Raw genomic sequence first — 27,916 nt, forward strand, 5'->3', positions numbered from 1 at the left:
CCTAGTGACCTATCTGTGTCTCACCATGACATATACAAACCTCCCACAGTCCTAGTGACCTATCTGTGTCTCACCGTGACACATACAAACCTCCCACAGCCTAGTGACCTATCTGTGTCTCACCGTGACACATACAAACCTTCCACAGCCTAGTGACCTGTGTCTCACCCCGTGACATATACAAACCTCCCACAGTCTAGTGACCTATCTGTGTCTCACCGTGACACATACAAACCTCCCACAGCCTAGTGACCTATCTGTGTCTCACCGTGACATATACAAACCTCCCACAGCCTAGTGAACTATCGGTGTCTCACCATGACATATACAAACCTTCCACAGCCTAGTGACCTATCTGTGTCTCACCGTGACATATACAAACCTCCCACAGCCTAGTGACCTATCTGTGTCTCACCGTGACACATACAAACCTCCCACAGCCTAGTGACCTATCTGTGTCTCACCGTGTGAGTCGCCTTGTCCAGGGGTGTTTGACATGATGATCTTCATACAACTGTACGGGGTGTAGTCGGCTCGCTTTCCTTCCTTGCCATAGTTGTGGCGGATGTTGTATGAGTACTGCTTGTCAAACTGATGATAAACAAGTTTCTTGTTATTGTACAATATTTTTCACCATCACATAACTGTATAAAAACATAAACCAGTGAACTTCTCATTGAAAAGTGCTACCTTATCTTAAAATCCTACCCGTGAAGGTCCGGGTTAGAATGAACTTTCAGTAACCCATGCTTGCTGTAAGAGGCAACTAACGGGATCGGGTGGTCAGGCTTGCTGGCTTGGTTGACACATGTCATCTGTTCCCAATTGCACAGATTGATGCTCAAGATGTTGATCACTGGATTGTCTGTTCTAGACTCGATTATTTACAGACTGCCGCCATATAGCTGGAATATTGCTGAGTGCGTGTAAAACTAACTCACTCACTCTTAAGTCCATATGCACGAGTACATGTAAATAATCCAGTTTGTGGAACAAACACTTACTTTTTCTTCCTTGAGTGGTATTTTAGAAGTTGGAAAGTAGAATATAGACATTCATGCTTGACAATGTTGCACTTATGAAATAAAAGAAGTTGTTATCAAGTTTGTCTATACCTTACTTTTTCACACTACACTGACCTCTGAACACACTCAGTATGTCTCCGCTATGTAATACATCACTAATCCCAATGTTATTAATAGTATTCTTGGGCTTAATGTCACCAAACTGTGGGTGCTACAACATTATGTGCACATGTTCCTATTGTGTTTCACAGCAATGTCATTAATTCATGTAAAATCACAACACAGACATCTGAGATTTTATATATACTGATGGAAATAAATAAGGGACACATGACACAGACTTCAGAGATCTGAGTGTTCCTTATATGATGGAAATTTAAAGGGACACATGACACAAAAGGTTTCTTTGCAAGCTTTATATTAAAATTGCACTGGCTGAAAATCTAAAAATCTAGGGACACTTCAATAAGTGTTTTTCCTCATTTTTGTCCCTCATCATATTTAGTGAGTGAGTGAGTTTAGTTTTACGCAATGTTCCAGAGCTTCTCACTCTTCTGAGTGACAAGCGAATGCTTTAACCACTAGGCTACCCCAACGCCCACTCGGTATATTTAGATATGTTTAAACATCTATCACCATTAGATTGCTAAAGGACTTTTTGCATCAAGGTAAGTGGTTGTCATGTAAATTACCTTTTTATTCTTTAAAATTTATTTGGGCATTGTATTATTGTTGGTGTAGGGAACTATACATCATATCATGACCTAGGTATGGAAATATGAACGGTGTGTCCTTCTGTAATATTGTACTGTTAATGCTCAGCAACTAAAGTAGAGTTAGTGAGTCAGGTTTTATGCCGCTTTTAGCAATATTCATAACAGGGACACCAGGAATGGGCTTCACACATTTTGCCTGTGTGGGGAATCAAACCCAGGCCTTTGGTGTGACGAGTGGACACTTTCACTACAAGGCTCCACTCCACCCCAGCTACCAGTGTGGGGAATCAAACCCAGGCCTTCGGTGTGACGAGTGGACACTTTCACCACAAGGCTCCACCCCACCCCAGCTACCAGTGTGGGGAATCAAACCCAGGCCTTCAGTGTGACGAGTGGACACTTTCACCACAAGGCTCCACCCCACCCAGCTACCAGTGTGGGGAATCAAACCCAGGCCTTCAGTGTGACGCAGTGGACACTTTCACCACAAAGTCCACCCCACCCCAGCTACCAGTGTGGGGAATCAAACCCAGGCCTCTCGTGTGACGGTAGTGGACACTTTCACCACAAGGCTCCACCCCACCCAGCTACCAGTGTGGGGAATCAAACCCAGGCCTCGTGTGACGAGTGGACACTTTCACCACAAGGCTCCACCCCACCCCAGCTACCAGTGTGGGGAATCAAACCCAGGCCTTCGTGTGACGAGTGGACACTTTCACCCTGAGGCTCCACCCCACCCCAGCTACCAGTGTGGGGAATCAAACCCAGGCCTTCGGTGTGACGAGTGGACACTTTCACCACAAGGCTCCACCCCACCCCAGCTATCAGTGTGGGGAATCAAACCCAGGCCTTCGGTGTGACGAGTGGACACTTTCACCACAAGGCTCCACCCCACCCCAGCTACCAGTGTGGGGAATCAAACCCAGGCCTTCGGTGTGACGAGTGGACACTTTCACCACAAGGCTCCACCCCACCCCAGCTACCAGTGTGGAGAATCAAACCCAGGCCTTGCTCTTGTGTGACGAGTGTGGACACTTTCACCACAAGGCTCCACCCCACCCCCCAGCTATCAGTGTGGGGAATCAAACCCAGGCCTTCGTGTGACAGTGGACACTTTCACCACAAGGCTCCACCCCACCCCAGCTATCAGTGTGGGGAATCAAACCCAGGCCTTCGGTGTGACGAGTGGACACTTTCACCACAAGGCTCCACCCCACCCCAGCTACCAGTGTGGGGAATCAAACCCAGGCCTTCAGTGTGACGAGTGGACACTTTCACCACAAAGTCCACCCCACCCCAGCTACCAGTGTGGGGAATCAAACCCAGGCCTTCGGTGTGACGAGTGGACACTTTCACCACAAGGCTCCAGCTACCAGTGTGGGGAATCAAACCCAGGTGTGGGGAATCAAACCCAGGCCTTCAAACCCAGGATCGTGTGTGACGAGTGGACACTTTCACCACAAGGCTCCACCCCACCCCAGCTACCAGTGTTGGGTTTAGAACTACTTTGAACAGAATGGATGTAACAGTATGGAGCAGACAACTCTGGGAATCAAACTGATGATCAACACAGATATTCTCAACCAAAACAACCCACCTTATCCGGATCCATTCCCTTGACAAACTCAGCTCGCCAGAACTTCATGGCTTCTTCCAGAGACACACCGATTCCCTTGAGGAAGAGGCCATACTGCATCCTGCCGCCATGCTTCAGGTGGTGGTTGCTACGGAGACCCTGATGGAGTTGCTGCATACACGGAGGGAAGGATGTCCGAGACAGCTGCACAAAGAACAAGCAGAAACAATCAATTTCTTTTCTTTTATGCTGGGTACCAGCAATGGTTTATTTGACAGGAATTAAGGTCTTTGACATTTTACAAAATGACGCATTGGTGAGCAGCACAAGGAACATGCAGAACCAATCAATTTCTATTCTTTTTATGAAACCAGGGCTCGATTCAAGAGATGTTAACCTACTTGCACCAGGTGCAACAAAAGATAAATACCTAGTTGCACCAGCCAAATTCCAGTTGCACTGCTCTTATCGCAATATGTAATGAAAGAAATGTGCTACTGAATTATTCAAAGCTTAGATAGCAAATAAGCTGACACAAAAATGCTTATAATGTTCAATTTATTGTTGATTTATTTCTCAAAATTGACTTGCACCTGGTGAAAGTTAGACAAATAACTAGGTTGCACTTTGTAATATTGGGTTGCACCAGTGCAAGTAACAAAGCACTAAATCGAGCCCTAGAAACTCTTTAGGGATTGAACCATTTATGGTTTATTTGACAGGAATTTGTCTTTGACATTTCACAAAATGCTGCAGTGTTGAGCAGGTTTAATTTAAGTCACGTCAACAGTATTTCAGCCATATTGTGACTCCAAAGTGTTGAAGTTGATGGGACCTTTGCAAATACTTTGAGTTATTCGAGGTTCCAGACAACCGATAATAATTAATAAAGAAAGCGTATGATGGGACCAAAGTTTTACTTCAATACAACTGGAAGGTTGAACAAAAGCATAGGTACATGGCTCTTGCTGTAGAAACAAGAAAAAATTCCAAGACTTTGTGAATTGATTTGCTTATTGGTGCACACAGAATGGAATATAGAGTTGGTTCTCCTGTTGCAAGACTTTTTTGCTCAAAGCAGATAGGCTGAAAATGGGAAAAACCCAATGGAGACATAAAAAACACCTACAGCACAGAATTGAGTCACTGACATCACGAGCTTTGGGATGTAAATGGGATCACATATGCCTTATCTCAAATTCCATGCTTTGGACTTTATGTAAGCAAGATCACATGTCAAGCAGCTGCAGTTCAATTTGTGATGACATTATTCAGCTTACCATCCATCACTGAAAACTATATAACAAGGAATTATAAATCTACAGTCCTGCCATTTGCTGACAAGTTTTTAAATTTCAATGGTTTTACCAGTGTGTGCAATTTACGCTGGTCCTGTGGTCCCTGGCTAGTAAAAATTCATCAGGACCACTAAATGGTACATTTGCAGTGGTCCTGGTGGCCAGTGAATTTTGTATTGATAGTTATGTAATTTTTAGTTTTTGACCAGTGAAGTGAGGTGAGGTGAAATTGGGTTTAACGTCGTACTTGAGAATATTTCGCTCATATGATGACGTGCGTGTGTGTGTATGTGTATGTGTATGTGCGGATACTTGTACTAGCCCAGACTGAAGCTGGTTTTATAGTGTTAGCCCACTGAGATACCATGCCGCAGTTAAGCATGAATACCAAACTCAGACACATTATACTAACTCCGAGCTGACCAGTCCTTGTTGTACCCATTAATGTCGAACACCAGGCAGGGACCAACAAGTACCACATTTTAACGTCTTTTGGTTTGACGCGGTTGGGGATCGAACCCGCGAATTTCCGGGCGGGTGCTCTAACCACTACACCATGGAGGCAGTCTTTGACCAGTGAAGTACAGACAGGACCACTAATTATTGTCCACTCACTGGTCATGTGGTCTAGTGGGAAAGTTTGAAAGGTCTCTTTCCCTGTATTACTATTCGAGCTTATTTCATGACCTATTTAAGTGAGTGACGGAAAATCGACAGAGATATATAGACCTCCTTCAAAGATGACATTTGGACCCCAATCTGCAAGCAAACAGCAGTAACAATTCCTCCTTTCAATTTTCCAATTTATTGGAATTTATGATGGTAAGAAAATCTTTAAAATCCAAACTTTGAAAAACACGATTTTTTCCCCAGTTTGTGTAACAAGGTCACTTGATTTGGAATCCTGGATAGATCCCTGCCAGCATAAATTTGCAAGCCATTAACTTTATCATTTAAGGTAGATACACAGTACCAACATTGATGATGCCATAAATTGGATTCAGTCCATCACTAGCATGTGGTGTATATTTTGAGGGTCTAGACTCTCTGAAACGTTTATCAGTTTGGTAGGACTATCTGATTTACACACTCACCAAATCAATCATGTCGGCTGTAATCTGTCCCACAGTCGTCTTCTTGCTGTTGTAGTCTTGGCCCAGGTAGCGCTTGCTCAGACCACACAACATCGGCAGCAGACGGTCATCCTCCTCCAGATGCGGCAAGGCTCGACATGTCACCTGATGTGTAATGATCCAATAGGGAGTGAGTTTAGCTTTACTAGCTTTACTATTCCAGCAATATCACAGCAAGGGACACCAGAAATGGGCTTCACACATTGTACCTATGTATGGAATCAAACTCGGGTCTTCAGCATGATGAGCAGTTGCTTTAACCACTAGGCTACCTCACCTCCACCCCCGTAATGATCCAGTAAATACCATCATAAAAGCTGTGTCATTTGGCTGGTATAAGGAATTAGTGTTACAGTGATTACTGTTTGTTCATTTGTATTTGTTTGCTTGTACTTTAACTTTAATGAGTGAGTGAGTTTAGTTTTACGCCGCTCTCAGCAATATTCCAGCTATATGGCGGCGGTCTGTAAATAATTGAGTCTGGACCAGACAATCCAGTGATCAACAGCACGAGCATCGTTCTGCGCAATTGGGTACCAGTGACATTAAATTTTTATGGAGTAGCATGTAATATGTGATTGACACCCCCAAAAAAAAAACACAAAAAAAAAAAAAACAAAAAATTGTATGTACAAAGTAAGTGACCCCCTCTGCATGTCATGTACAAAATCAATGACCCCATCCCCATTCCCATAATTTTTAAGGCATAATTTTAAAAAGAATGTATGTACAAAATTGCTGACCTCACCTAGAATCCATATGGCTTATCCTTACTCATTCAGCACCTCTTTAATTATGACACATATTTTTTCCACATGTTCCAGGCAAATAAGTTCATATTAAAACAAATACAATAGAGAGGTTAATATTAAAGAACCACAAACAACCGTATGTACCACATTCGTCAATCAGAACCTGTTTAGAACTGTAAAGCAGTTGAGTAAGTGAGTGAGTGAGTTTGGTTTTACGCCGCTTTAAGCAATATTCCAGCAATATCACGGTGGGGACACCAGAAATGAGCTTCACACAATGTACCCATGTATGGATTCGAACCCGGATCTTCGGCGTGACGAGCGAACGCTTTAACCACTAGGCTCCCCCACCGCCCCGTAAAGCAGTTGAACTTACTGCAAGAGCATGTGACAGTCTGGTCCTGTAGACGGACAGCAGAATGGACACCAGATCTTCCTGGGCAACAAATGCAAAGCCTCGCTCCAAGTAAACTCTCTTTCCTCGCACCAAATCCAGAGCTTCAGTGAAATGAACCTGTGACAAGAGTAAAGCAACTTGTCAAGAACATATATTCAGTTTTACCCAAAATGCTTACTTACGAAAAAGGTAATATATTATCAACTGTTCTGTCAGTAGGCAGACACATGTCAAAGATGTCTCCAACAATGTCAATCGCAACAGGGAAACTCATTCACGGTGGCTGAAGATGAAGGCTGAGAGCCATGTTTTAGTCATCTGTTCAGTCTAAGTAAACTTAGGCTCAGTATTATTCGTTACACTGCTATACTGAGTCAGTATAGTTTACTCATTGCGTGTATCACTCGGAAGCGATCATGCTGAAAATAGCATTCAGAATCGTTTGAGTTTTTGAGGTAAAGGTGTTAACTTTCGCGATGTGGTAAGCTCTGATTGGTCAGTCCAAAAGGTTAGCTGACGCGACCTTCTACTAGGTTTCGTTAGACTTAGTATAGCAGTGTAACGAATAATACTGAGCCTAAGTTTACTTAGACTGGTAATCTGTTGTGCTATGAATCGTAAGATGAACACATACCTTATAGTACTCATTGACCTCTACTCGGGCAGGTGTGTCACAAGCCACGAGGTATGGCAACACTTCTTTCTTTTCTTCATCAGGAATCTGTTCACAATGGATTAGCTTTCAAATACAGGGATAAGGGAACAGACATCTTCGAACATTTAGAAGAAGAAAATTTGGTCTAACTTATTAATCTTTCATCACACATGCAGCAGACATTAGTCATTGGGGTAACAGTTCCTTACGTACCCCCCACCTAATTTTTAACTATAAACTATAGACTAAACTATAGTGTTTGCTCATCACAACAAGTGTAGAAGTGAGCACTACTCACATGAGCTTCCCACTTTGGGACATGGAAATGACTGATATTGATATATATAATGTGACAAGGATCAGCAGCTCACAAGACTTTCTCCTTGACTCTACTAAACTTTATATACATGTTAGATAATAGTTTTGCCATGTACTGATTACAGTAATAATTTATGGAAACATTATTTTTTGTGTTTTCCATGGAAACCTGACATACAATTGAACTTGTTGCACACAATGAAGTGGACGTAGATGAAGATTGTTATTTTGCTAGCACATGGCATATCTGTGGGTCATGATTAACTTGTGTATTAAGTTTGGTGAACCTAGCATGTATAGTTTTGATGATATGCTGTGGCCAGGTAACCATCAAACACATTTTGCACCAAGTCATGTTTCCATGGAAACAACAACAAACAAATTCTGAAAAAAAATTAAAATATCAAAAGGCACATCAATGGGTAATGATTAACATGTGTGTGAAGTTGGTGAACCTAACATGTAAACTTTAAGAGATATGCGGTGGACAAAACCATCAAACACATTTGGCACAAAGTCGTGTTTCCATGGAAACAGCAAAAAAACAAAATTCTGAAAAAAAAATTAAAATAGCAAAAGGCACATCAATGGGTAATGATTAACATGTGTGTGAAGTTTGGTGAACCTAGCATGTAAACTTTAAAGGTCACATGCAACGTAAAACACAACTTTGCAGATTCTGATACCTTTCGGTATGGACATACCGAAACAAATCGTCAAAAATGCAAATTCAACTTATAAAGTTGAAAAATAACGCGACGAAAAAAAACGCGCGAAATCGAAATTCAAGCGTTTTCACTAATTTTCCCCAGACTTTTCTGGGGAAAACGGTTTCAACAAGCTGGGCTGCTGCCTTCATAGCATGTGCAGAGAAATAGGTTCGCGCAGCTTGGAAGCCGGGTTGTCGGGTGAATACCGGTGAAGGCTTTGGTGTGAGCTATTTTTTTGTTGATATCTCACAGGCGCGAGCTTTTTATATGTTATGACAGTAAATTAACTGTTTATATAATTTCATTTGTCTATTTCACCACACGTTCTTCTTACCGAGACACTTTCTCAGTTCGATACTTAAAAGCAATGTCATTATTTAGCGTTGACACAATTTCTAACTGTGATATAGATATGTCGTTGTCACAGACAAAACTCAATGTATTGTTTTATTGACACCTGTGTGTCTGCCTGCCTGTCTGCTAATGACAATATTCAATACACAACTGCGATCACTGACCACATGCAATTTGAACTTAACACCAATCAGGCTATACACCATAAACAAAACGCATTGATTTATGGCCCGAGTTCGGTCTCTGTCACATTATCTAATTACACAGACAGGCAGGTGTGATACTTGAACACATGACATGTTATGATGTCTGTTGATTGCAAAATGTTATACACAAAAAATGAGCATGTATTTACAAAACCCAACATCTCTATATATACACACACAATGAGCCATGAAGGCGTCATCTGCTAATGAACCAGCCGTTACACTTGAGTGCACACCCACCCGCTCTGACTGGGTGCGGTATCCCGGCTGCTTCGTTTCGAGGGAGGTAAACCCAAGTACAAAATATTGCACTTTTGATTTGCGATTATTCGCTTATAATTTTGTTTATTTGTTTTTTCATAATCAGCAATGCATATTATATGTCATGAAGAAGTGATAACTGTGTTTTAATTATGTTTGATTTTTTGGTTGCATGTGACCTTTAAGAGATATGCTCCGGACAAAGTTTCAGGACGGAAGGACGGACAGAATGAACGCTATATACCCCCGTTACGTAAGGAACTCTTTCCGTCATTGGAGAAATATTTACTTGTACAGAATCTTTTCAGCTTAAGTTGAGATAGTTCAAGGTTTGTGGCGTTGATCACTGGATTGTGTGGTCAAGATTCTGTTATTTACAGATTTTGCTGTAATATTGCTGAGTGTGGCATAAAACTAAACTCAATCAATGTAAGACTAGCTCAAGAAGAGCTGGCAATAGTTAATGTTGACTCAATATACATAATTCACACACTGGAGCCCTGTATCACTATTACTCAGTTAAATATTCAAGTCAAGGGTAAGCTAAACATTGGTTGGTATGAGTGCTGTCTGTCGAAGACTGTAACCTCTTCTCTTGAGACAAACAAAGAACTGTAACATCTATAGTGACTGAGTGAGTAGGGTTTTACGCCACTTTTAGCAATATTCCAGCAAGATCACAGGGGGGCACCAGAAAAGGCCTCCACCATTGAAACAATGCTGGGAATCAAACTGTGGTGTTATGAGCAAATGCTTTAACCACCAGGCTACACCACATTCTCTTCCCACAGAGGTTACTCCTGTCATATCTTCCTACGTAACCTGTTCTAATACGGCCCTTTTATGGTGTGAGCGTTCAAGACTCGTGATTGGAGGCAATCAGACTTAGTTGTGCAATCAGCGACGTTGTTTCAAAAGTGATCATTCGCAAGGCCTCGGTAATTTCCGTATGCTTCGAGAAAACTAAACCTCTTCCCCTGCGCGATGCGCAAACGTTTCTTCTAGACAGAACTCAGTCATGTTATGGCGGATCAGTGGCGTCTCCATCGCCCTCGTTGACAACGGACAAGCTAGCCATTAAACGTCTTGTGTGTAATATCAACACAAGTCCCCGGCAGATGGGGGATATTTGTGGCCCCACATTTGCTTGTGTTAGTCAAGTTGAATCTAAGTCGATGTAACACGAGTTCTGATTGGATAGAAAGAAGGGAGATAATTCGTGTTGCGATCTTGTGCCGCTAGGGGATTTTACGAGAACCGGGAAATATGGTCGTATTAGAACAGAGGTTCGTAGGAAGATATGACAAGTAACCTCTGTGGGAAGAGAATGGCTACACCAAAGCGCCCGGTAACATCTATTCAAAAAAATTTAACACTCAGAGTTAGCACTTACTGGTTTGTAGCCAAGATTGTTGATATTCAGGAAAGAAAGACGAGAATCTTTATTCTCTCGCTGGAATCGGAAACGGAAAAGGTCTAGCTCCTGCTGCAGAAACCATCGTCTCAAATCCTCTCTAAAAACATAATCAAACCACAGAATGGACTTTGTTTGATGAATGAACTATCAAACAGTTTGGGAATTGTGAACTTCACTAATTTGTCACAAAAGAAACATATACATTATTTGTTTAGCTCAATACCTCTTGAGATATCAATGAAACCATGTTGAAAAACAGCAACTTATTATGATGTCTTAATTTCAATGTTAGGTTTGTTTCTTTTAAACTTACGATCTGCAATATGCCAGCCTCAAGATGAAGTGAGACATGTGGTCCAGCCTACGTGCATCCGTTTCATCCTCCTTCACCTCACCTCCATAAGACACCTTGTGGAAAGTAGCACATGGTTGACAGAAATAAGTTTGGGAAACACATGACATGTTCATTTGCTTTGTTTGTAAATTATTATGTTTAAAGCCGCAATAAGCAATATTCCAGCAATATGAAGGCAATCTGTAATTGATAGAGTCTGCACCAGACAATCCAGTGATTGACATCATGAACATTGATCTACGCAGTTGGGATATGACGACATGTATCAAGGACATCTGGAAGCCTGACAACCTGATCCTGTTAGTGGTTGCTTACGGCAAACATAGCATGACAAAGGACAAATTCTAACCCGGGTCTAATGAGAAAGCTTTCAGAACATTGCTACCTTCAATAGTGACTTGAACTTGGTGTTCTTGATCTCCTTCTCCAAGTACGCAATATATTCAGCTGATCCTCGAACATGCCGGACAGAGGCAGTCTCAACAGCCTTCAGAACTGAAACAGTAAAGATGCACTACAACAGGGCTTGACAAAAATGCGGACAACCAGGACAAATAAGAAAATTTGGTTCTGGCCACCATGTGTATATTTCTACTGTTTAAGTAACATTAGCTATGAATAAGACATTGTTCTAAAATGAAAGAATTCTATCTTTGAGTGAGTGAGTGAGTTTAGTTTTCCAAAGATTATAGCAATATTCCAGGAATATATTTTGACATTAGATAGTTACAAAGACACATGAAACAAAAAGGTTTCTATGTCTATTTCGGAAAGAGTTCCTTCCGTTCCCCCAACCCTAAACCTAACTCTAAACCAAACCCTAAACCTAACTTAAATTATGGACTTTTAGTCATTTTTGTGAGTTCTCTAGTAATTGTTGTGTAAAGTTTTGTTAATAATTTATTTATCGAAAGTCATTCCTGCGGCACGCCACGAAATGAACGGAAAGAGTCAATAGGTCACGGACAATTACTTAATGCTACGGGTAGACTTGGTGTATCGGATTTTATTCTCCGACAATTGCCGAATGGATCCGATGCCATTTGGCACACTCGTCCCATTCCGTAATCTACAAATTAACGGTGGCTGGAATGAGCCGATATGCCTCAAACTGAAAAGGGTTGTTGACGCCAGGCCGCCAGACGAGATTTCACGCATGCATGAATGACGCTTTTATATAAATCGTGATTTTGTGACAGAAAAGCTGATGTAGGGAACACTGTAAGGATAATGTGGATCGCACTAAGGAACGATGGAGACATGAGCATGTGTAGTGACGGCACTCGGGTGAGTTAGCCTTCGAATCATTACTTTATGTTGCGTGTGAAAGAGGCTTGAGTGCACATTCCAGACCAATTTCCATTAGCCAAAAATTTCTACATTAACCAATTTCATTATGTACTTTAGACGTTTTTGGTTTCCCGTTTTTGTGTGAATTTTTGTAATTAAAATGCAAAAAGGAAAACAAATGGTACTCACACCGGACATGTACCTGCTATATTGGATTAGGTCCCTAACCCTAACCCTAACCCTAAACCCTCACCCTAACCCCTTGAAATAATCCTAATAAATAGAATGCATTGACCGAACCACCGGACATGTACCTACTATATTGCATTAGGTCCCCAACCCCAACCCCAACCCTAAACCCTAACCCTAACCCCTTGAATTACTAGTAATCCTAATAAACAGAATGCATTGACCCAAGATTGACCGAACCGTGTCAACTGACTGACGTGTCTAGTGTAATGCATTATTACCGCTTCGAAAAATAAAATACTAATAAAACACTTTTCTATGTAATGGTGCAAATTACTGAATGACAAAAATATATATGTAAATTTAAAAATTACAAAATACAAAATACTACACAAACATAACACCTCAGCAGCCCGTTAAAGGTATATATTAATTTATAAATATTATTTGGGATGGGGGAACAGGAGGAACTCTTACCAATTTAAGGGGCTTGATGGAAAATCTCAACAGTAACCGGACAGAAGCTTGGGGTCATTGGGGCCTCATTTGGCATTTGCATACACAAAATCAACTACTTTGTCTCTTAATTACAACAAACCTATGTGGACATAAATGACAAATCCATTGGTTTTTCATATGCAGGGGAAGCATTATACACTGATAAAAATATTTCGAAATTTTTGCTTGCTCGATTCTATATATTAATTATTATGGTTTATTGAATTTTAACCTACATAAACTAGTACTTATTTACATGTAGATCTTTGAAAAATAGTGCGTACAAATGATTGCTGTTTTCTACTGGTTAGTTTACGAGAACAAGTGTATTCCGAAAAGAGTTAGCTGGCTGTAAGTCATAGCGGTCAAGAAATCATGCACAGACAAGGGCAACCAGCTGATTCCTTCCAGTCTGTTCAAGAGTGTGACAGCACTCACTTTTAAGCGCTCGACAGCAAACTCTTCAAATTCCTGCAGAGAAATCGTCTCCTCTGGTGGCATTGAGTAAAACTGAAGTGGGTGTGCATATTTTTGTTTGACTTCTGATTTAATGCCACCTGCCCGTCGCTGTCTTGGTTTAATGATTTCCATATCCAAGTTTCATGCACGAAGAAACTCCCGCCAATTTATTTTCAATGGGGATTCCCTTCCGGTTTACGGGACAGTAACATCGTATATTCTTATAAACTATTCGTGCCCCTTTGAAAAACATTACAAAATAAAACTTTGTATTTGCATCTATCTCGGGTTTTTTTTACATTTTAATCCGTATTACGTATTCCGAATTTAGGGGAATAAATATATAACCGGTCTTTCTCTGAAAATGAAATTCATTCAAGTAGAGTAAGAGTAGTCCCTATCAAATAGTATGGTCGTTTATCATGTGACACCAACAAAACAAAATGGCGATCCCAAGTGCAGTTTTGGCTGCAGGATGGATTCCCTTTGTTGTTGTTATTGTCGTAAGTGTTAAGAACATATCACAAACAATAGAAGGGCCAAATCGTGCTACACCAACTAATATTAGTGACATGCTGCAAAACTTATAAACATGTTATATCTTTGAAGAAGACGCATTAGGTAGACAGTGATAGATGCGTACTGCAATATTTATAAGATATGTCACTTTGACATGGACGTCACTCTTCTACGATATGTATATCTGCACATGATTCAGCAGGTTAGAGATACCAGACCGGCGTAGGGAACGTCAGTAGAAGTATAATTCCCCAAACGACGTATTCGTTGGTTTCACATTACTTTTCAACTCGCTGTGCGTTCCCCGGTCGTTCAAATTCAAAAGCTGCCATTTCCTGAATACAGTCAATATGAACATTGGTCTTTTCTATTTTGGTACAAATTTAAAGTCGAATCCTATTTTTGTACAACATTCTACCTTTTTATTGAACTGAAAATGCCCCTATAATGAATTTAAATGTTACATCATAATGTGAAGATTATATTTAGAATTGGCGGGTTCATTGGCCCATAAACTGTATTGCCAGTGGAAATATTGGGCAATGACAATGTTTTCCAACATCTCAAAATGGTTCTTATGTGCAGACTTAAGTTTTACCTAAATTGAAGTAGAATACTTTGGCATATGTATGATACACTGGTCTGTGAACTGTTTGGCACAGAACATGTTTACATATTTATAGGAATTTGGAGCTCTACTTTCTGTGCCAATGCCCAGAGATTGCTCTGACACAGAAATCTTGCGGATCTTACACAATATGTGTTGTAAATAATCACAATAATTTTGCTGTTTGGTCGATGTGACAATAAATCCAATTCTCATAATTTGTAAATTAAAACCCCTTATAATATGCATGAGACTTTCTTGAAGACATTAAGTGTCATGATGACTCCAATATTCAGGAGCCTAGAGCAGTCACTGTATGCGTTGCAGGTTACAACTGGTCACAAGAAAAAAGGTTTTATTTGTGTACAGGTAAAATTTCTAATGATATATGTAAGAAGAGTAGAGTATAGAAATCATTTTCCCAGACACAGCCTGTCATCTCTCCTATTCACCCCATTCTTTGGGTAATGATTAGAATCTTTTCATTAATCATACTGTGTTTTAGAAATTACAACTTACTATTTACTGCTTAGTTGATCAGGAAAGTTGGACAGTAAGACGGATGAACATATAGTCACACCTTTTTACTAAAATCTAATGGGAGAAAGAATAAATATTATCAACAGCAACCTAAAAGCCATTGGCTTGCCAGATGCCCATATTGTTTATTCCACTGGTTCCTGAAAAATGTTTCTAGACTAGGGCATACAGACAAGTATTATGATTGTCTTTAGGATCAGCTGGAATGCTCTCTGATCATTTGGAGTGACCCAACTCATTGAGTGACACTTAGCATCATTTCCTATTTCACAATACAATCTTAGTGCTAAGACAGTCAACACTGCCATGTATTAACATTACTTATGAAAATCATAGGGCTAAGACTGCTTTGTGGAATACAACATGAGAAAGCTGGACTTTTGTGTACTAAACCTATAAACAGCATTCTCTCACCTACTAAAAAATTACTACTTCACCAATGTTCACTGATGTTTATTTCAGCTGACGCTGTTGTTTTCGGCAATATACATCCGTTATTATATGAGCAAATATGACAGTGAGCTGTCGACAACCCTGGCCACCATCTTTGCTCTGACTATCACCCTGCTGACGTCGGCCATTGTACCCGTTGACATCTTCCTTGTATCCTACATGAAAACAACTGATGGATCATTCAAGGTGACGTTATTATCATTATACTTGTATGATATTATGATGATGCTATTAAAGGCTTGTGTGTTTGTCCCAGGGGAACACAGGTGCCCCAGTATGTATCCCTTTTGAGTGCTAGAAGGTTATGATAGTGGGTTTGAATCCCATTGTCCCTCATGTTTCTAGGTTTGTCAGCACCAAGGTGGTAAATGTTATAGAAATGCATCACTTTCACCTGCCTTCTCCGTCAGTCTGTGGGGTGGGGTGGCCTACTGGTTGAAGCATTTACTTATCAAGCCAAAGACCCGGGTTTGTATCCCCACATGGGCACAATGTGTGAAGCCCATTTCTGGTGTCCCCTGCCGTGATGTTGCTGGAATATTGCTAAAAGCTGTGTAAAACCATACTCACTCACTCACTCTCCGTCAGTGAGTTGGGTTTTATTTTAGCAAATTCCCAGCGATATTTAAGTGTGGAACACCAGAAATCAGCTTCACAAAGAATCACATGTTGTACCCATGCAGGGAAATCATACCCAGGCCTTTGGCATGTTGAGGTAACTTTTAACCACTAGGTTATCCCATAGCCCCTGTATCTAATGAAAGTATTTGATTAGAAAAGTGGTGGAAATATTTGATTAAAAAATACACATGGTGTTGGGAAGGTTAGAAATTGAAACATCATTTCTGTTTTAATGCATTGTACATGTTGGAATGAATCGGGTAAAATTGTTAACATATTAAGCTGAGTATATTACGTTTTTTATAAATGTCGTGACTGTTGACTGAGAATAGTTCCAAATGATTTTCAGTTTATTTATCACAGAATACAAGTCATGTAATTTTATAATATTGAAGTTTTTTAGCACTTTTTCTATTTTATGTTTCATTATCATCATGTTTATCAATATTATTCTTGCAGGTAAAATATTATCTGAATTGTTTTCAATTTGTATTATTATTCTCAAAAAGTCTGATTAAATGAACAAGATGTATGACAAATTTATCATCAATCTCAATTACATGTTTTTGTAGAATTATGAGTTGAACAATGATGGGTTTTTTTTTTTTTTATATTAAAGGATTGGGCTAATGACTCTGCCTCCCGAGCTTCAATTGAGCATTCAGTCCTTTATGGCTATTACAGTAAGTGATGTGACCCGTGAAGATCTGGGTTAGAATTGGCCTTCACCATTCATTCTTGTCATAAGAAGCTACTAACAGGAGTGGGTGGTCAAGCTTGCTGACTTGGTTGACAGATGTCATCACATCCCAATAACACAAGTGGATGCTCATGCTGTTGACCACTGGATTGTCTGGTCCAGACTTCATTAATTACAGACTGCTGCCATATAGCTGGAATATTGCTTAGTGCTGCATTAAACAACCAACCAACCAATCTAATTAGATCTAGGATCAGCAGCAGCCAGATTGTCTAAGGCACGTCATTTACTGTGCATCAAAGTTTCGAAATGCTCAGAACAAACGAGCAAAGCATTAAGAGTCTCTGAGCAAAGCCACACATATTCTTGGCTCACTGCTTCCCCAAAATCGCTCAAAGAGAGAAAGGTGTGCAGCCTGCTGTTTATACTTGATCTAATGACCCAAATCTTGTTCATTTCCAGCGCTGTATGCTCTCGTGACGTTCTGTCTGTTCATCTTGCTACCCTTCTTCTATTTCTTCTATGAGGAGAAAGATGAGGCTACCCCTACATCATGCAAGAGTGTAAGTCTTTCCTGCAGACTTGCAGTCAGGCCAAATAAAAAAAATGTTGTGGTTCGATTACACCTCTTTAAAATTTAGGGTAGGTAGGTAGGAATGGTTTTTTTTACATATTATTTTTAGAAGGAAAGTACAAACTAATAACACATGTATCAATGTGTAATTGTTTATTCGATCAAGCTTGCGGCCATCATATCGACTGTCTCTATCAGAATGACCGATATCTGTCTGCGCCGGGGAAAAACAATGGTACCTGAAAGCTTATTTTATTCATTCTGCTTAGAAAAGTAGGGTCGGCACCAGAATTCAAGTGTCGGTTGGATAGTTGGAACCACAACATTTTGTTAGGCCTCACTGTGCATGTTTACACGTCTCCATACAGGTTTTCCCAAGCAGCGATTCATCATGACTACCAAACAATTAATGGATTTATCTTGACCTTATTTATCTAAAAGCACTCATTTGGTGCCAAGTTTGAGCTCAAAATCTCCATAAAGGTATAAAATTATGGATGTCAACTTCTGTATTTTGAGGAACACAATATTTTGTGTATAGTCTTGCGCCTGTATCAGGGTAATGAAAAACCAGGAAACAGATAGCTATAGAAGTACATGTGAAGCAACACCAGTGAATCCGTGATAAGATAATAAAGAAAGCCAGTATCTTATCGTATGTTATCACTTATTACGGGTTAAATTAGGTCCCCAGCTTTGTATTGTCATCATAAGAGGCACTAACTTATCAGGGGATCAGGCTCTGGGACTGTGTGGCATGTTTTTACAGCTGTAGAAATTGCTCATGATATCAATCACTAGATTATCCTAATACTTATCCACACAGGATTCTGTACTGACTGGCCTGATATAGCTGTACTACTGCTTTGTGTGGTGTTTATTAAGGCTGTAACGATTCACTCGCATATTCGGTGAATCGAACCGTAGCCCTTCATGAATTCAATTCGTTATTTGTGGTCACCAGAACCGAATATTCATGAATATTTAAAAATTTTAAGGGAGTGTGTTTTACTTGAACCCTTATGCCCTTTTTCAAAATGAGATATGCAAGAATGCATTATGTACTAGCCTTGTAGTAGTCATGTTAGTTTGCCAAGGCCGCACATGGTACTGTCAACTTAACTATTACATACCAAATTTGAGTGTCATGAGATGACTGGTTATTGCTGTGACAAATTAACACTGTCAACATAGGCATTCAATATTGTGCATCAGTCATTGTATTCGTGAATAATTCTTCGTATTTGTTACCCAATATTCGTGATACATATCATATTCGCAACATAGTGTATTCGTTACAGCCCTAGTGTTTTTCAGTATTAAAAGTATGACACTGTGGACTCTGTGTCGAGTAAATCAATGTGTGTCAAAGGTGTCCTATATGCAGAATTCCAGTATGAGGAAGAACCCTGTTTAATCATTCGATCCATTTGTAATCGATGATCCTTAATCAATGGTATTGGCTTTCCCCCTCAAATAACTCTCCTCTTCTCTGCTCCCACATATAGATCTCGCCCGTGAAGATCCGCAGGTTTAGAATTGATCTTCAGTAACCCATGCTTGTCGTAAGAAGCGACTAACGGGATCAGGTGGTCAAGCTCGCTGACTTGATTGACACATGTCATCGTATTCCAGTTGTGTAGATTAATGCCCAAGCTGTTGGATCACTGGATTGTATGGCCCAGACTCGATTATTTACAGACTGTCACGGTATAGCTGTAATAGTGCTGAGTGTGGCATAAAACTAAACTCACTCATCCCCACCTAGATCTACTTCACATGTTTGGTTTATGATGATGAAATATGTGTCCAAACATGTCTATGATGGAAATTCATATGTAAATGTACAATGATGTTCAGCGATTCATTAGTAAATGAACTTATATATTCAGAGATGCTGTACAGCTCTGAAGTACCTGATTGTGTTTATCCTGGTCGTCGCTACTCTCATGTTGATTGGGTTGGTATATGTTTCTGTTATATTATTTAGGGGTTGGAATTGAAAGTACCAACTAGCAACTGATGTTCCCTAGTTTGTAAACTTGAGCATGAATCATTTAGGGACAGTTCATAATCTATGGCTAGGTTTGTGTGATGATGATTTTTATGGAGGGCATGTACAATGTGAACCACCACCCCAGCCTCACCACCCCAAACCCAACCCCCTAAAATTTAAGTTCAAAGTAAGTGGGACACACAAACACCCTATGTCATGTACAAAATCTATTACCCCCTGCTATGTTTTAAGCATAATTTTTATAATAATTCTCTCTCTCTCTCTCTCTCTCTCTCTCTCTCACACACACACACACACACACACACACACACACACACACACTCACACACACACACACACACACACTCCCTCCCACATCTCTTTAGTACATGACCCACCCTCCCTCCCCCCTTAGAACAAAATGGGTGACTCCCCCTCCCCTCTCTCTCTCTCTCTCTCTCCTCTCTCTCTCCCTCTCCCTCTCCCCTCCCTTATGGTCCCTTATAAGCAAGTACTGATTTTCTATGGATACTCTGGACATTTTCTTTGTTTTTGATTAGTGCTTTGATTAATATAACTATTCTCCTGCTATGTTTCAGTGCTTTTGTTCCCACCAAGGGCACTCCCAACGCTAATTCTACTGAGTGGAAGCAGATAGAAGCCCTTTTCAAGGACCTGGCTAGCAATGGTGAGATCACTTGTCTGTTGGGTAGTGTTGGGAATTGGTTGAAATCTCACAATTGATAATTGGTTCATTACCAACGAGTAATCATATAAACAATTGCTTAGTGTCATTTTTCATATTTTCCTGTTCAGGTTGTTATTGATGATAAGTATAATGTGGTTCTCTGTTGTTGTTTGTTTTATTAAGAAACTGTAATGTAAAATGGAGTCTTCAAGAAATGTTTAGTCATGACTTTTCAATAAGTGAAGTGAATTATCTAAGAATTAAAATCGTTTTCAGGCCCTGACAACTTCTGTTCCATCATCAAGTGTTTCAAATACTAAAACATTAGTTCAAAAATCGTTCGTGTTTGATTATGAGAAAATGTGATCAATTGATTGGTCGTTTGGTCACTGTGACCTGTCTTTGATTGGTTCATCAGAACACCACTACTGTTGTGTAGCATTGACCTCTACCTCAGAAAGTACTGGAATCTGTACTTTATTAAGAAAGTGTAATCCCAAATATAACATGTTGCATTTGACCACTTTCTAACAGGCATTTTGTATTCATATGGTCTTTATGAATATTACTGTTTTTTGCAAATTATTAAAATAAATTAGAATTAGCAAAATACTTTTGGTCACTTATGTAAAATCCAAAATAATCCCAGAAATATATGTGCTGTGTGAAACCAAGCATACTGTGTAGAGATCATTTGTGTGTGATTTTGCCTGTTTGATTTCTTGGCTTTGATTTTTGTGATATTGCTGTAGCTTTCACATTGTCGACCTTACTTCATCACTCACTCTGGATCAATTGTGTGTTCTAACAGGGTTGGAAGACTCTCTGTCCTTTATCATCAGTGTGTTGAGCCTGCTGGGAATGATGGCCTTCATCATGTATACGGTACGTGGAAAGAAATTACAAAACTGCAGACTTGCCTATCCTTACTATTTGAGCGTAAGGCTTACTATTTTTGGTGCATAATTACGATCTTACGATCATACTGAAATTCCTTACAACTTCTACAAGTAAGTGGTAGAATACTAGATATAGGCATGCCCATGCTATTTACAGAGTCATTTATGGTACATAAAGTACTGAAAACAGAAAGTCGCATCAAAACATTATAAATAAATAATCTTTGCATCTTACAGTGCTTGTAAAGTTTATTTCAAAGTGAAAGACTTTATAAACGTCAATTAGACTGGCACCACATTTGACTAATTGACTGTTAAAGGCTATATTAAGATTTTAACCAGCTATGTTTTTCCTCTTTATTTCTTGACAGTAACATGCCCTACTATCAAATACACCTGCCTTACTTTTATTTTTTAGTTGATCTTACTATTTTCTTTAAAAGAGGTAGGCAAGTCTGAAACAGCAAAGTCAGAGACGTGAGTAGGTATCAGTCTACCGTGTTCCGTGTTAGAGCGTTCGCTCATCATGCCGAAGACCAGGGTTCAATTCGACACATGGGTACAATGTGTGAAGCCAATTTCTGGTGTCCCCTGTCATGATATAGCTGGAATGTTGCTAAAAGCGGAGTAAATCCAAACTCACTCACTCACTCACTCACGGGTCATGCATGTCATCATACCCCAATTTCTTAGATTGATGCTCATGGCGTCAATCACTGGATTGTCTGATCCAGACCCGATTATTTGCAGACTGCCGTCATATAGCTGGAATATTATTGAGTGTTATGTTAAACAATAACACCCTGGAGGTCTGTCAGTGCACTCAAATTCAACTGTATTTCTTCCAAATTTCAGGCTTATGGGATGTCTGCCCTACCTATTGACCTCATCAAGGGCCGCTTGAGTGCCAAGAAGGAAAAAATGCAAGTACATGGTCAGAGAGAAGAAAGGGTGGAGAGAGCAGAGAGACGACAGGCCATCAAGGAAAAGGTAATCACCGCAGCATAGCTGTATTCCTGCTGGTCAGGGTAATCACAGCAGCATAGCTGTATTCCTGCTGGTCAGGGTAATCACAGCAGCATGGCTGTATTCCTACTGGCCAGGGTAATCACAGCAGCATGGCTGTATTCCTGCTGGTCAGGGTAATCACAGCAGCATGGCTGTATTCCTACTGGCCAGGGTAATCACAGCAGCATGGCTGTATTCCTACTGGTCAGGGTAATCACAGCAGCATGGCTGTATTCCTACTGTCTAGGGTAATCACAGCAGCATGGCTGTATTCCTACTGGCTAGGGTAATCACAGCAGCATGGCTGTATTCCTGCTGGTCTAGGGTAATCACAGCAGCATGGCTGTATTCCTACTGGCTAGGGTAATCACAGCAGCATGGCTGTATTCCTACTGGCTAGGGTAATCACAGCAGCATGGCTGTATTCCTACTGGCTAGGGTAATCACAGCAGCATGGCTGTATTCCTACTGGCTAGGGTAATCACAGCAGCATGGCTGTATTCCTACTGTCTAGGGTAATCACAGCAGCATGGCTGTATTCCTGCTGGTCAGGGTAATCACAGCAGCATGGCTGTATTCCTACTGTCTAGGGTAATCACAGCAGCATGGCTGTATTCCTACTGGCCAGGGTAATCACAGCAGCATGGCTGTATTCCTACTGTCTAGGGGTAATCACAGCAGCATGGCTGTATTCCTGCTGGCTATGGGGTAATCACAGCAGCATGGCTGTATTCCTACTGGCCAAGGTAATCAGCAGCATGGCATGGCTAGGGTAATCACAGCAGCATGGCTGTATTCCTACTGTCTAGGGTAATCACAGCAGCATGGCTGTATTCCTACTGGTCTAGGGTAATCACAGCAGCATGGCTGCTGGCTGGCTGTATTCCAGCAGCTGGTATTCCTACTGGTCTAGGGTAATCACAGCAGCATGGCTGTATTCCTACTGTCTAGGGTAATCACAGCAGCATGGCTGTATTCCTACTGGCTAGGGTAATCACAGCAGCATGGCTGTATTCCTACTGGCTAGGGTAATCACAGCAGCATGGCTGTATTCCTACTGTAGGGTTCCTACTGGCCAGGGTAATCACAGCAGCAAGATAAAAATGGCATGACTGTATTCTGGACACTGAAATCCATAAGGGTAATCAGTGTTGACATTTGAATTCATTTTTTACGAGAATAGAAACATTAGTACTGAAACGTGCAGCCTGTACATGTGGATTAGTTTTAATAATTCATACAGCCAAGCCTTTTCATTATCCCCAAACAGTATAATGTCTTAGTGGTAATTATTTGCATCCATTTTCAATAAAGGATGCAATATTCTGTTTCCTGTAAATTATTGCATGTAGTTGTTTCCCAGATTCTCAATTATCCAAGAGAATTGTGGGCAATAATAGGTCCCCAGGGATCTGTAATCGGCATAAGAGACCATCAAATATATCTTGAGGTCACACTCAGTGATTTGGCTGATAAGATGCTGGAGATTGCTTGCTCACCACATCAATCACTGGCTTGTCTTGTCCAGATGAAACTATTTAGGATCGCTGAAATATTTCCGAATGCCGCATTAACAAATAGCATACTGGATTTTAAAGTACCATTTGCCAGATTTCCAAGTACTATTTCAAAGGGATATAGTGCAGAAATATTTCATGGATGAAATTTTATTCCAGTATTCAAGTCGCAAAAGATTGGGCAATCGTGACCAACAACACACTGATGAGCAGGATCGTTTGATGGAAAGACAGCTGCGCCATCTGGAGGCCAATGACAGAAGCTGCATACGGAAATGTCTGCTGGTGCTACGTCCGTTTGAGATGCTGTTTGGCTTTTTGTTTCTTCTCGTGGCCTTGCTCATCTTCATCTCACTGTTGCTCACCAAGTAGGTTCAACTCATAATGGACTCAAGTTGTACTCATCATAAATATGATTTACTTGTCATACCCGTGACGGGTTGCTTTGATATAAGATATATGCTTTGTTATACAGATATCTGACAGACCACTTTACAAAGCCAGTTAACAGAAAGACTCTCATACTTAATGGTTGCCTTTAAACTAAGAACAGACCTTAGTGGATCAATCCCCTGTCTTATCTTACCGACCTGTGAAGATCGGGGTTAGAATTGATCTTCAGTAACCCATGCTTGTCGTAAGAGGCAACTAACAGGATCAGGTGGTCAGACTCACTGACTTGGTTGACACATGTCATTCATTCGTATCCCAATTGCGTAAATCGATGCTCATGCTGTTGATCACTAAATTGTCTGGTCTAGGCTCGATTATTTACAGACCGCCGCCATATGGCTGGAATATTGCTGAGTGCGGCGTGAAACTAAACTCACTTGCTCTTATGCCAATAGAAAGATAGGTAATACAGGGATAAAACAAGGACTGTTTGGTGTCTAAGTGGGGAATCCATGTTAAATTCAGAAGACAACTGAAATAATAATAAGTCAAGCCAAATGCAAGCAATAAACCCATACCTCCAGTTCAACGCACACTAGTGCAAAATCTTGAACGCATCATTTAACCCAATCAGATCACCTCACCTGTTATTTGTTGACTGAAACTTGTATTATGGAAGACATTCAGCTCCCTTGCTGGACAATTGATCGAATGATCAGTCAATCAGTGAATCCTCAGGAATGATTAATGAGACTAATCAATATTCAGAAAAAATGAAACATCAAATTAAACTTTAGAAGTATATTTCTTATTGTTATGTTTGTCACAGACATTGTGAATATTCTGATTGTTGTTGTTAAGATAAACTTGACTATGTCAGGGCTCCAGATAACTTTTAAATGCGGTGTACTTACACATCTGATTGCAAGTGGAGGTGTACTGAGAATTTTGAAGGAGTCCTGACATGTTTTTGTGTGTTCGAGTTGGTGATCATGGTTTGTCGTTACGATTCATCGATCACTATGGTCCGATATAAATAAGATCAGTGTAGTTTTAGGCAAACGAAACATAGTGACGCATATCGTTGCATGGCAGTACAAGTGATTCCTACTGTCGGGGTTTCCTCATGTGTCAAATCATGTTTCGCAAAAGAAACTTGACAAGTATTTATCGAAATAGATTTCCATTTGCATGATGCACGGAAACTAAATGTTAGACGCATACAATTGTATTTGTGTGCGTACATTATCGCTTGAAATCTTATATTATGTCGTACTTAATTGATTTTGAGGCATTACATTCGCCATGCATCGCGGCCTTATCTGTAGCCCTGACTGTAAGCTGACATGTTTTATAGTTATTCATGCAAGTAACGATTGTTCTTAAGCCTCTAAAAACCCACAAGATGAAGATACACAACACAGAGAGGTGAACTAGGAAATAACCTTGATCATCTTGATCGTAGTATTAATCGGTGCCTGTTTCATTTTCACAGTGTTTTGATTGTGTCTCGTTATAAGTTCTGTCGTGGGGTTTCATCAATTATTGATTGATTACTGAGCTACAAGTATTGTGAGTGATAACCAGTGAGTTTAGTTTTACGACACTTTCAGCAATATTCCAGCAATATCACAGTGGAGGACACCAGGAATGGTTTTCACACATTGTACCCATGTGGGGAATCGAATCCGTGTTCTTGGCATGATGAGCGAATGCTTAACCACTAGGCTACCCCAGAGTGATAACCAGCACCAACTCCCTTCACTATTCTTAGTAAACAGCAATGTTTTAGTGCTATTTTTAAGGGGTAAATAGGTATTACAGCACTGAATGGTGTTCTTTTCAGTATTGACAAAGCCATGCACAGTAAAGGATACAAGATTGGCTACGCCCTGGCTCAGAGGAAGCTGCCCAACCCTGTAGACATTGCACTGGTCTTCTGTCAGATGGTACGGTACATCACACTCAGACATTGATTGTCAGTTACCATATGAAGTGTTACTTCCTTGTACGTTGACGTCACTGACACTATCTACTGTCGTTCTGCAGGTGTTCCCTCTGGACTACATCCTCATGTCGGGCATCATCGTGTATTTCGTCTTCTGCTCCATGTCGGGCATCCGCAACATCGGCATCTGGTTCCTGTGGATCAGGGTCAGCGTCTCCTCCTTTATGTTCATGTGTTCATTCAGACACAACATTCATCCAGACATGACATGCATTCAGACACAACATTCATTCAGACACAACATTCATTCAGAATGTTATTTAGAAACTCATTCGCAAATTTCACATCCAATGTAAAACGATGCAACTTGCTACTTTAAAGTGATGACTAATAATATTAGGAGCATAAACTTCCCAGAATCTTCAAGAAATATTCAGTCATGACTTTTCAGTAAGTGAAGAGAGTTTTCTAAGAATTAAACATGTTTTCAGACCCAGACAACTTCTAAGATATGTTCCATCATCAAGTGTTTCAAACACTAAAACAGTAGTTCTAAAATTGTTTGTGTTCGATTATGAGAAAAGGTGATTAATGGTCGTTTGGTCACTGTGCGACCAATATTCGATTATTTCATTTAATAGGAACACCACTACATTCAGACACAACATTCAGACACAACATTGTGTCATTAAATTACAGTAGTTCCTTCAAAACTAAACTTACAGAAAAATTTAAATAGAAAATATCTTCCAATGAAATGTGAAAGGATCCACTTTTCATTATAGTAAATGTGTCTGTGTCTCAGAAACTATAGAAAGCAAAAGTCATAGTAATATTTTGAGTAAGATATTAACATTACTCATTTACCTTATGTGTCTTTGTATATTCAGCAAAAGGATCATTAATGCAAGAAATTATGTTGATTTCTCCCTGTTTCGAATTCCTATAATGTAGACAATGGAGTATGTTTTGGTGTATCAGATGTACAAGATCCGTCCCCGTCGTACACGGCCCCAGGGCCTGCTGATGTTGTGCATGATACTGATGTTCATCGTGTTGGCCATCAACATCATTGTGTATGAGCTGACACCACAGTACTCCACCTTTGGCAGTCAGAAATATGTGAGTCAATTTTTGTTTTCCTTCACACTATGACTTCTCTTCAAATTGAATTGGTCCCTTGTAACACATGCTTGTATTTCAGGGGGACTTTCTCCTGTCATTAGTTATCCTCAGTTACATTCTCAGATGGTACACGATACACACTTGCATGTATCAGTTTATGTTTAATCCTGTATCAATTCATATCTTAATCACCCATGAAAATTTGATCTTCAGCAACCCTTGCTTGTCGTAAGAGGCGACTAACAGGGTCGGGTGGTCAGGTTCACTGACTTGGTTGACACATGTCATCATATCCCAACTGCGTAGACCGATGCTCGTGCTGTTGATCACTGGATTGTCTGGTCCAGACTCGATTATTTACAGACCGCCACCATATAGCTGGAATATTGCTGAGTTGCGGCGTAAAACTAAACTCACTCACTCATATATTAATCTCGTAGCGTTTAATACTGGATCCCTTTCAATCATGGGGTTCAGGGCTTGAGTGGCGGGTCTAAGAGGCGTCATTTCACACTGATGCTTGAAAAGAAACATTAATACCATTTCTGTTTCCAGGGCAACATGACTGGAGGATCAAACACAACATCTACTCCATTACATCAGTGTACCATGGAGGTGGCAGGTGAGTGTAATGGCGGAAGTCTGGAATGACTTATACCACAGTATTTCAGCAGAATGTGGAATGAAAACCTGACATGAGGCAGGTCATACAGGTTTAC

General features: G+C 40.4%; 2 protein-coding genes across 2 annotated transcripts; one reads left to right on the top strand and one right to left on the bottom strand.

Annotated features, from left to right (window-relative positions):
* Positions 1 to 464: 464 nt before the first annotated feature.
* Positions 465 to 13,816, bottom strand: LOC124254961 (DNA primase large subunit-like; the record flags this gene model as incomplete). The annotated part of the gene is made up of 9 exons (XM_046688801.1): positions 13,585 to 13,816; positions 11,559 to 11,668; positions 11,132 to 11,226; positions 10,795 to 10,915; positions 7,532 to 7,618; positions 6,877 to 7,014; positions 5,710 to 5,853; positions 3,339 to 3,521; positions 465 to 591 (listed from the first exon to the last, which is right to left on the bottom strand). Coding segments are annotated over exons 1-9 (1,162 nt in total), but the record flags the coding sequence as incomplete, so codon positions are not given.
* Positions 13,817 to 14,039: 223 nt separating this feature from the next.
* On the top strand, positions 14,040 to 27,863 carry LOC124254945 (probable lysosomal cobalamin transporter). Its single transcript, XM_046688785.1, has 13 exons — positions 14,040 to 14,112; positions 15,738 to 15,914; positions 16,969 to 17,032; positions 17,512 to 17,612; positions 19,516 to 19,583; positions 20,219 to 20,307; positions 21,119 to 21,192; positions 22,062 to 22,196; positions 23,891 to 24,099; positions 25,971 to 26,073; positions 26,174 to 26,278; positions 27,054 to 27,194; positions 27,753 to 27,863. The coding sequence occupies exons 1-13, from the start codon at positions 14,053 to 14,055 to the stop codon at positions 27,846 to 27,848; spliced, it is 1,422 nt and encodes a 473-aa protein (XP_046544741.1). The 5' UTR covers positions 14,040 to 14,052; the 3' UTR covers positions 27,849 to 27,863.
* Positions 27,864 to 27,916: the final 53 nt, after the last annotated feature.

The sequence above is a fragment of the Haliotis rubra genome, unplaced genomic scaffold (genome assembly GCF_003918875.1).
Source record: "Haliotis rubra isolate DU_JTF1 unplaced genomic scaffold, ASM391887v1 Scf588, whole genome shotgun sequence".
In the NCBI taxonomy this organism is placed as follows: domain Eukaryota; kingdom Metazoa; phylum Mollusca; class Gastropoda; order Lepetellida; family Haliotidae; genus Haliotis; species Haliotis rubra.